The sequence below is a fragment of the Cyprinodon variegatus genome, unplaced genomic scaffold, assembly GCF_000732505.1.
Source record: "Cyprinodon variegatus isolate N-32 unplaced genomic scaffold, C_variegatus-1.0 Scaffold69, whole genome shotgun sequence".
Taxonomy (NCBI): domain Eukaryota; kingdom Metazoa; phylum Chordata; class Actinopteri; order Cyprinodontiformes; family Cyprinodontidae; genus Cyprinodon; species Cyprinodon variegatus.
The window spans coordinates 1,535,332-1,546,572 of record NW_015150522.1 but is presented as its reverse complement, the minus strand read 5'-3'; the positions used below and the strand labels follow the sequence as shown (position 1 = coordinate 1,546,572).

General features: G+C 37.0%; 2 protein-coding genes across 2 annotated transcripts in view; both read left to right on the top strand.

Annotated features, from left to right (window-relative positions):
* Positions 1–954, top strand: part of rnps1 (RNA binding protein S1, serine-rich domain) — a 5,485-nt gene extending 4,531 nt beyond the window's left edge. The window contains exons 5-7 of the mRNA XM_015372131.1: positions 68–221; positions 302–446; positions 535–954. Coding sequence (XP_015227617.1) covers positions 68–221; positions 302–446; positions 535–640 — 405 coding nt within the window. The 3' untranslated portion in view covers positions 641–954. The remainder of the gene's footprint in view (positions 1–67; positions 222–301; positions 447–534) is intronic.
* A 3,251-nt stretch (positions 955–4,205) lies between these two features.
* LOC107083140 (arf-GAP with dual PH domain-containing protein 1-like) overlaps positions 4,206–11,241 on the top strand; it is an 18,789-nt gene continuing 11,753 nt past the window's right edge. Inside the window, exons 1-2 of the mRNA XM_015372138.1 lie at positions 4,206–4,509; positions 8,656–8,786. Of these exons, the coding sequence (XP_015227624.1) occupies positions 4,419–4,509; positions 8,656–8,786 (222 nt within the window). The 5' untranslated portion in view covers positions 4,206–4,418. The remainder of the gene's footprint in view (positions 4,510–8,655; positions 8,787–11,241) is intronic.

Sequence of the window (11,241 nt, the reverse complement as noted above, 5' to 3'; positions counted from 1 at the left end):
TATAGTCATATGTACACAATCAAATAGATTTCAAGTTCATTGACTACAGTGCTTGTTGGTTTAACAGGACCATATCCAGGAGATCTTTTCTACTTATGGTAAAATAAAGATGATTGACATGCCCATGGATAGGCTTCACCAACACCTGTCCAAAGGCTACGCTTATGTGGAGTTTGAGACTGCTGAGGAGGCAGCAAAGGCCCTGAAACACATGGATGGAGGTTGGTGTTCATTTCATTGCCTACAGTTTCCTCTGGGTCTCTGTGTTCACTGTTAACCGTCTTCGGCCTTGTATGTTCAGGTCAGATTGATGGACAGGAAATCAGTGCAGCTGCTGTGCTGACTCAGCGGGTTCGTCTGCCACCCCGTAGATTGTCTCCTCCTCCTCGGAGAATGCCCCCACCACCACCAATGTGGCGTCGCAGCCCACCACGCATGAGGAGAAGGTACCGTCTCTATTAGTGTTCTAGATAAATCAGTCTTTTACTGCTGTCGACCCTAATGGCTGCTCGTGTTTATTTTTGTCCATTGCAGGTCCCGCTCTCCAAGAAGGCGGTCCCCTGTACGCCGCCGCTCTCGCTCCAGATCTCCCGGTCGTAGGCGCCACCGCTCTCGCTCCAGCTCCAACTCTTCCAGATAAACAGCTTTCGCATTCAGATATCACATGGTTTCATAGATTCTGACATCAGATCGCCTAAAACTTTTACTTTTTTGATGACTTCAGTGGGAAGGAAATCATCCTTGTTGTAGCTCTAAGTCTGCTTTGTAAAAGTCGGGGTGCTTTTTTTGTCTTTTTGTCATATTTTTGGCTAAGAATATTCTTGGAAAGTTGGCTCCCTTTTTATGTTGTCTCCACAGCCATCTGCCAACATTTTGTTTGAAATGTGACGTCTTTTTACCTTGTATTGATTGAGTTTTTAGACATTGTGAAAAATAAAAATGCATAACATTCAATATTCTGAATAGCTATTTTTCTTGAACTTCTCAGATCGACACCCACTAGATATGACTTTATTAATTTCTAAAATTATTTAGAAGCTGTAGATAATCAACCCTCTGTGGTTAACTTTTATTGCTCCGTCAGTGTCCGTGTGTCTAAACCTTCTGCATTTTTAATGCTTAAAATTGAACATGAGCAAGCATTTAACTACAAGACATGTTTACTTCACCATAATTGCGTATATACTTGAATTTTTTTTTTATCTCTCACCATCTCTGCTATATTTTTTTCTAAGGTCAACTTACAAGAGTTCTGTAGAAGTTATTGTGATCTTGATCTGATAAGCAACTAAATCTGTAATTATATATTTAGACCCCCTCATCTCTATTGGGTGTTGTAATGCAGAACTCTGAACGAGACTGAAAGCAAACCAATATATGAACTTATATCAATGGAGCACAGTGGGTAGTCAACATTTTTCCAAAAGTTATATTTATTAAAAAATCACTTGTTTGAATGTAATAAATACAGGAAGGCAGGTCTCAGAACTGAAGACAATGTAAAGTTAATAGTTTCTACTTTTTTCTTTTCTTTTTTTTAAGTAGTGATAGGTGTTAAGTATTGGGAAAAAAAGTATATTTCTCCATTCTCACCAAAAATAAAGATCTACACATATTTTTAAATTTAAACTCAAACTTTCTAACAACATCTAATTTTATGGATATTTAGCTAATTATAAATCACTCACTTTTTTTTTTTTTTTTTTTACAAACTTTACCCATTTTTTTTTTTACATTGTACATGACATACCAACATATGATGGATACATGTCTGCAGGATTGTCTTCTTATAGCTAAGACAGATTTTTGTGGCTCCTTCAGAGTGATCCCAGAGGAGGAAATGCTCTCCTCTCTTAGCCTGTTGCTTATATTTTTCCTACCACTCCCATGAGTATTTCTTAATGGCAAAAAGAAAGCCAAAAAAGGTTGTTTGCCAACAGCTAAGTTAAAATGCAAGAAAAAGTCCACTGGCGAGATAAGATAACTTTACTATACACAAAGCTATAAATCAGAGGAACCAAGACTGGAAATCACCCTGAATACTGCATTTCCTCATAAGCAACAGGGAACCTGCTCAGTTGACAGAAAAATGGACAAAGTTAAAAACAGTCCTGAAGAAAATCTGCAGATTTCCTGAAGAGCTCCTCTAAATATACAGCTGACTGGAATAGCTCAGATGAAAACGTTTACAGGTCTTAGAATATTCCACAATCTATTATTATTTTTTTTTTAATCAAATGCAAAATCTTGTACCTTTTTCCTTACACTTAATTATAATTTTTTTTTTTTTTTTTGGTTTATCACATATAAGGTAAATTCTCTGAAGAGCAGGATTTCCAAGGTTGGAGTCAGGACCCACGATGGGGTAATAAAGATGGTAAAATTCTCATAGTAAACCATATTTATGTGCGTTTTTAATATAAAAAACAATTCAGAAATAGACAAATCCTACTAAACTAGTTGTTTTTTATACTATTACACCCATGGTTTATCAGAATCAAGTTTATTGCCAAGTAGGTTTGCACTTACAAGGAATTTGACTTGGTTTTGATGATGCAGAAAAAATGTATATACATAGCTCTATATGATATAAACATACAATATATTCTATGCAATATACTGTACAGTACATAGCTGTATACTATATACACAGTATTCTGCGTTAATGTTATGCAGAGGGTCTGGAGATGGTACGTTGGTGTGGCTTCTAGGTCCTGAACGGGGGAGAGGCAGTGTCATTGTCATGGGGGCCTTGTTGATAAGGCTGGTAGGGGTTGGGAAGAGACTGTTCTTGTGGCGTGAGGTTTTGGTCCTGATGGACCACAGCCTCCTGCCAGAGGGAAGTGTCTGAAATAGTTTGTGGCTGAGGTCCCAGGGATCAGCCACAATCTTCCCTGCAGCATGCCTCAGAGTCCTGGAGGCGTGCAGACCCTGGAGAGATGGAAGATGGCAGCCAATCACCTTTTCTGCAGACCGGATGACACGCTGCAGTCTGCCCTTGTCCTTGGTGGTGGCACCAGCGTACCAGAGGATGATGGAGGAGGTTAGGATAGCCGTAATGATAGAGGAGTAGATTGCTTGGTTGATTTTGTATACATTTTTGTAAACTCCACCAGTATCATGCATAATGAGTCCAATCTGGTGCTGTTCTGTGGGTCAGAAGCTGCAATGTTTCTAAATTAAAAATAAAGTTGTGCTGTTCATGGAACAGTAGGTGAAAAAAAAAAAACTTCAATGGGTGTGAATACTTTTGATAAGGACTGTGTCTCAGACATTTCTAGTTCTTCTAAATAAATAAAAGCGTGTTCTAAAAAAAAAAAAGTTAACTGGTTCCCAAATGCTGACTGCGGTTTGCAGCGGCGGCTCTAGACCAAATGTTCCAGGGGGGCAGGGTGGGGCCACCGTGTTTTCATGGGGGCACCAAAAAGCATGAAGTACATAAACCAGGGCAAGGATTCAAATATATCAAGAGAGCTGCATGAAGTGAAATTTCCATTCAATTAGGTTTGATTAAAATTCAAACTTCCAACTGAAAATTTTTATTTGTGGCTTAAAAATTTTAATTATCGTTAAAATAAAAATCCCTTAGCATAGCAAAAAACCAACTCAAAAAAAGCTATTATTTGGAATATTAGATCATTATACATTCATAATTTAGGAATTTTACATATTCTTAACTTGATTTAAGTTAAAATTACAGTTTTCTATAAAATCAGAATTAGAACTCAAGAAAAACTGATAAATTCAGCTGTATTTTTTTTTGTTTTGAAAAAAAAAAAAAACATTTAGCAGGTGAAAACTGGGATCCTATCTCAATACCACTGACGCTATCGCCATATTGTTTTTAAGTAATTAGTAAAACAGAATATTTTAAACAAAAAATATAAAAAATAAAAATGAAATAGGTCCAAAGGACCTATGAGAAACCATGTCTGTTCCAGCACATATCATCATTAGAATTTCTTTTAGTATTATGTCTTCAGTACAGGGGCCATAACAGGGGCCAGGACATGAGCTACAGTGCGACTTGCCCCCGTTGGCCCCTGTCTGGAACCGCCCCTTGCGGGTTGTATGACTAACCTTGTGAATGTAAGAGCAAGTCCTTAGGGAATAACTTCACTACTTCTGTTTTCTCAAGATGTTTCTTAGAAAGGGTGTTCCCTGTGCAGACCGCCATGTCTCAAAGCTGCCGCTAGGTGTCGCACTTCAAGACAGGCGGTGAAGAGTTTGCGTCTGACAGCATCAAGACACCAGAGCATGCTCCAAGTTTTTTACTCCCGCCGTCTAAAAATGACAGCAGACTCGCCGGTAGCTTAGAGGTTTCCTTTCCTTCCGTGAGGGCAGAGAGTTTAACTTTGGATGCCAGCTGGAGCGCTTGAAGCCTGTGAGAAGGAATCAGAGAAGGTGGAGAAGCGCTGATGGCTTCAGACCAGGAAAGGATCAGAGAGCGCATTAAAGCGCTCCTCAAGAAACCTGGAAATGGAAACTGTGCCGACTGCGGGGTTCCAGGTGAGTTTGGAGTCACTCTTTAAAACCGATTGCTGGTATGATTTATTGCACAGGGGATTTTTTTCTTGAGTATATTTCGAAACTTTACCGGCGCGCCCCTTTTTTTGAGATGCTCTGACTCACATCTTTCAGTGTCATCGTTTTTAGTCTGTTTTCCCCAGAAACAAAGGAAAGTTTACTTGCTGTTTAGAACACCATACAACAAAAAGTAGTAGATTTAGATTGTAAATGGATATTTGACCTAAACTCTACTATTTCCAAACAGTCGTTTGTTTTGGTGATATTGCATGCATTAATATCGACATTCCCTTAGCAAAAAGTAGTTTATTCAAGTATACTAAAAGTGCACTAATTTCATACTTAAAATCAGGCAGTGCACTTAGAGTTTACTTATTTTAAACTATATTTCATATACTTAACAATAGTATAGTCACGTGTACTTTTGTTTACTTTATTGTTTACTAAAGTATACTTTAAGTATACTTTAGTAAACTTAAATATCTCCCAATTTAGTTGGAAGAAGAATTACTTTAGTAATACTTCAAGTACACTAAAAGTACATTGTTCGGTATTCATTCTAAACTTATACTTAAGTATTCTTAATAGAATTCACTTTGAGTATACTACTTTTCTCTAAGGGTTATTATTGATTTACTATCGTTTTCTTGCTCAAATTTCTTCGTCTAGGACATAAGAGTCCCAAACAAGCCCAGCTTAGAAATGTGCTGGATCTGCTGCAAAATATTCCCAAAGATATATAGTAATTAGAGTTTTATTATAAGAATTCTGCTTTTGTTTTCTGTATGTTTCCCTCCTATACTAAAATAATGCAACTGTTTTTGGCATTAACTTAAACATATTTAGTTACTTTAACACAGTTGTTTCACATTAGCAGGGTAGGATATAAAACAATTGTGTTAAAGTGACTAAATATGATTGAGTAAATTATTTTTTTCAGTATAGAGTCAAACATTAAAGTTGTGAATTGAGATAAGTCTCCTCTATTGCTCAATGGAGTTTGACCTACAAGTTTCACAAAAGTAAGTACATTCTTCTCATTTATTTATATTTTATTATGTATTTTTCAAGATATTAATGAAAATATTATACTTAAAAAATAATATAATATTGTTAGCTTGTCTAACAGCATGAATTTGCTATACCCTCAAAATAAGCATCCGTGTCTAAACCACTGGTGGAAAAGTTCACACCCCCACGAGTGAAATGTACAAATTTGCTCAAAGTTTTCAGAACTGCATTTCCTCTCATGGGAATAAAGTTCACTATAGCTCTACAGGTTCCAACTAGAATCTTCTTGCAATCCTCCATGACTAGAGCACAGATCTTTTACTCGTTCGGCATCCATTTAAGGAGGTCGCAGAGTTCTCAGTAATTTTCAGGTCTGGAGATTGGACAGTCCAGCACTTCTACCCATATAGGTGTGTTTGGGGTCTTATTTACGCTGGAATCCTGCCCTTATCTCTTCAACCTTTGCAGAAATACTGGCAGCACTCACGCATCTGTTAAAAAAAGCAAAAAACCCTCTGGACGTGATGGTTATCACATGCACTCTACCTCTTTGGTTGACCATAGCGAGGTCGGTTCTGTATAGAAGCTGTCCTATCAAACCCGCTGTAGGAGCTGCACATCTGTCTCAGGGTGTTCGCTTTCTTTTTATAAGCTTAGCTATCTTTAGAGCAATGATTCTTTTTTTTCAGACCCTCATAGAGTTATTTGCCATGTAATATTGAACATCTAGTGACCATTATGAGAGAGTGTGAGGGTGATACACATTTTACACACCTGCTTCCCATTCACACATTTTCGTAAAACTTAGGGCTGTATTCCCTTTTGGTGACAGAGATTTAGACACTCTAGGAACGTTAACACCATTGTACAAGCTGTACACACATTAGGTTAAGAAAGTGCCATTACTTCAACATTGTCTTGAAAATCTCGAAGATAAAAATGACAAAAATCTAAGGGGTGCACTCACTATTGTGAGGCCTTTCTGAGTGCATGCATGACTTTTTCTGCAAACGCTTGACTCTTTACAGGTTTACAGGAAGTAAAGCTGAATTAACTTGCTCTATTGCTCCTCTTTTAGATTTGTCTGTCTGCATGTTCTAACCACATTTGGGGCAGTTTCTGTTTGTAATGGTTTAAGGGTTTTCACTTGATAGTGCAATTTAGTTACAACTGTCCCATTTTTCTGTAAACCTTCCTTTTGAAAATAACCCCCACAGCAGCTCTTGTTTTACCCTCAAACCAATGAGGTAATTATTAGATACTGAAATGCAGCGCTGTTTTCCTTTCTGTGTGTGTGTGTGTGTTTGTAGTCAGTTACACCTTTTGTGCAAGAATAGTTTGTTCTAACCACAGCTGGTGCATTGAATGTTAATGTAATGAGCATACAGGCATTGTTGCTTTCTGATAATCTTTCCTATGTATTTCACATCTGTGAAGTGGATAGAGATAGTTACCTGGGTGTGATGCAAGCGGAGTGAAGGAAAATAATAGAAAAACTCTCTTCCTCTTTGCGCTGGTGTTTACACATACGCCCCACTTTTGCAACATTTGTTTTATTCATTTTGGCTGAATAAGCTTTTTAAAATCTATATAACCTAACTTTGAAATTGCATGTCTATTGAGAAATGTCAGTGCCTTTCAAGAAGATCTATACCTCTTTACTTTTTTCTTTTACTTTACATCAATGTGTTTTCCATGGATTTTTCTCTAAAACAGCAATCTCCTCTGCAGATTTTCTGTTATGCTTTTCTATTTGCATGTGTGGATGATTGTTTGAGGGTTGTGTCCTAATCCTTGATCTCACATTGGTGAAATTTATCTCTGCATTTAACCCATCCCCTTGGTGGAGCAGTGGGCTGCCATTGTGTGGCGCCTGCGGAGTGGGGGGAGGTTAAGGGTCTTGCTCAGGAACCCAGAGTGGAGGCTGTGGGGATCGATAAGTGCAAACTTCTCAGAGCACAAGCGAACTGCTCTAACCACGAGACCAACACTCCCCCCTCTGTATTAACAACCCCTTAGTTACCATTATGCTCTTTCATTTCTAACGAAAATCTGCAAGCTTTACAGATTAACTACATTTATAATTCAACTACATTTGGATGTAAGGAGGCTCAGCTTGCGAGTTTGAGGATTTTTGAAGTCTCCTGATTACACTGAGTTTGTTTAGGCTTGATTAAGTAGTAGGAGCGAATACATTTATTGCATTGTTAAAAATTGCAAATATATTTTTTTTCATCTTCACAATTATATTTTTCTTCTATGCATTGGTTTATCATCTAAAATCATATTTGAAAAGATCTAGGTTTGCAATTTGAGCATGACAAATATCTAAACAAATTTAAGTGGAATACTTTTGGCTCTGTAGTCTGAGTGTAACTGGCAAGTATTTTATGTGTAAAAACAGTTCAATTTACAGCTTTTTGATCATAATTCATTTAAATTTCACAAGTTCACTTTTTATTTTCCTTTTACCTCTAATCATGTAAATTAAGTACCCATTTAACTGATTATAACCACTATAATATTGCAGTTTTGAAACTTTAGGTTTCTCAAGACAAGCACAGTAATGTTACGCAACACTTACAGTACACATTGACATACAGAAGATAAAATCCTTTCATTATAATATTTTAGCTTAGAAAATCTGATGATGACATGAATATTCTAGGATCATTTAAATGATTCTCAAGAGAGACTAGTTATTTTAGTTCAATAGTTAATTCTCTAAAAAATGACCAGTGCAAAATGACCAGTAACACTTCATATGAATAAAGTGTTTATTTTTTATGGCAGGGCTGACTAATACCTAGAAGCATTCTCTATTCTTCTTCTATTCTTTCTTTGCATTTTATCAATGTTTTAATTGTTTTGAAATATTTGCTCTAGTTTAAATTTAAAGCAGTCTTGCTAAAACTGATCATAATATCAGTTCATCTTGATGCAATTGTGATAAGCAATCATCTACTTTGAAATCAGCGCTTTCAGAAACAATCTTTGTTGTAACCTGATCCAGGATTTCACTGAGCCTTGTCCTCATAGAGACGGTGAAATACACATATTTATTTATTAATAGGAACATATTCTTTTATAATCTTTATTTTTTTTATTGAACTGCAGAGCCAGAGTGGGCATCCTACACCTTAGGGGTGTTTGTGTGTCACAGCTGCTCAGGCCTCCATAGAAACATCGCTCAGATCAGCAAGGTCAAGTCTCTGCTGCTGGATCCCTGGAGCTCTTCTGAGTTAGAGGTGAGAGGTTTTTATATTTTTTACTTTGAAAAAAGAGAACCAAAGAGAAAAATCAAAAGTAGAGGAAAGAAATCTAGTGTTTTGTCTTAGACAATAACCTGCTTTGAAAAAGGACTTAACATTTATCATTTTAATGTAATACACACGGTAGTTTGACATCATGGTGGTGCCAACACAAAAAAAATGGTTTTAGTCTATTGTTTTCATAAAAGAAAGCTACATGTTTTCAAATATTTCAATGATAGTTTGCTTTCATTGTGGTCTAGAAAAAAACAAGAACACATTTTAATATTTTCTCACCAACAAGAAAACATTGCAGGTGAAGATAAATAAAACATTTGCTATATTTTTCTTTTGCCAAGATTAGGTGCCCAAGATTGCTTTAGAATAAAGTTTACTAGATACTTATTTACTATTAAATTCAAATGTAAAAGCTGCTGCTAATAAAAGACAAAAACATTTTTGTGGTACCTTTTGTGTATAAGCATAACTTTTACTAGTAAAGATTTCTTCTCAGAAAGCTATTTAGCATCATCTCTCATTCTTACATCGTTCTAAGAGCTGAAAACAGCCAACAGGACACGGTTTGGAGGCATCTGGTATAAAAATGAGGTTAAAGTAGCAGCTGCTCCTAGTAGCTGCATTTCTCCCCAAACAACTGACAGTGCTGCTTTCTGCCGGCTACTGTGATAGTGCTGCTGGTCAACAGTATCGATTCAGCTCAGTCTGAAAGGCATTAGACAGCAGCTGGCAGAAAAAGCCTGAATCTTTGTGTATTTCAGCATGGGCAGTTGTGTGCTTTTCAAGATCATGCAAATCGGAGACACATTTATGCTACAGAAAATACCCCTAAACAAATGGCCTCTCTGTTTTCACAAAAAAAAAATGCCTTTCAAAGTAGGCAGCTCTTGCAGCAACAATGCTGCTCCTGTTTTCAATCTCTATGAACTCTTTTTACGTTTGATTTGTATTTTCATGTTCTCTCATATATTTTTTTTCTGCTGCCATTGCTAATCAGTGCCCTGTATAAATATGGTATAAAAAACCCCCAAAGGTGTTTAAGTTAAAAACAACCTGATAGGACAAGACAGGAAGTCGGTAACATAAACCCCATTATATTTTCTGCATGCAACCTGCCAGTGCTATGGTTTCTGTAAGTGTGAAGAATATATTAACACACTGTTTTACAAAAGTAGTCACTCTCTTAGAACTTTTTTATCGTTTCAGTACCACTACATAAAATCCAGCGCAACCTGCAGCTTTTAGCAGTCAGCCAATTAGGAGATTTTTTTTTTTTTTAAAGTCAAATACAGCCATTCTGTGAAGGCCTCAGAAGTTTGATTAAAATATTAAACAAACTTCATTGTTAAGACAAATGATCACAGCAGACTAGTGAGTTATGGATCATTGCTGCAGCTTAAGCTTTTAAATATCCCATCAGGCAGTTCAAGCCAATGTTCAAAATGATTGCATGACATTTAATCCACCAGCAGTAGATGACTAAGGTTAAGCAAGCAGAGCTTTAATTGGAGAAGCAGCCAAGAGTTTTTCTTTATTTACGAGCTGCTGAAATCCTACGCTGAATTGGAATCTCTAACGTTTAACCTCTAACTTTATGCTTTCTCTGCTTTTTCTCATAGTAGTTTTTTCTGTTTGTCTGTGACTTCATCCTGGAGAGAAATATCAGCTGTGCTGCTGCCATCAACACCTTTGTTTATAGATGTTGGTGCTTGGCCAGTTTTTCAGTGTAGTCCTGTTTCTCTGATTGTGACCAGCTGGTTGTGCTCTCTTCATACTCTGACATGGGAAGCTTGTCAGCCTGTTTCCTGGACAGGGCCACCTGTGGGGCTAGTTGACAGTTGGCTTTTGTATCTAAGTTCGATTTGAAAAACCTAACAGGAAGGCCTCTTATAGCTTGAAAGATAGACGCTTTTCACTCAACCTCAAAGTCCAATATGGCATCATTGCATTTAAGGCATAGTGAAAGCTGCAGTAATTAAACATATATTTACACTTTCAGGACTTTGTGTGTCACTAAACATTTCACTTTAAACTAATACTTGTAGTGTACAAAATGTTTTATGACGTTTTTTTGGTTACTATTTGAGTTCATTGAGTGCCTTTTGCAACAAACAATAAGCTACTTCTACCAGTTTCCCAAATTAAAAAAGCATCATTTAGGTTTGATGTTTTTCCTATATTAAGGTACCGTATTTTCACGACTATAAGGCGCATATAAACGTCTTTTTTTTCCCTCAAAATGTGCGGCGCGCCCTATAGTGCTGTGCTCCCTATGTGTGTTGTTACTGCGGACGTTTTTGAGACCACAATGAGAAAGTTGAAGGGGGAAGTGTGGGCGTGGATTGTGTATAAAAGAACAGGCAAGTGCTTTATGCAGAACTCCTCATCTCCTCATTGAGGAGATGATGAAAGAGTGGCTGAGGGAGGTGTATGT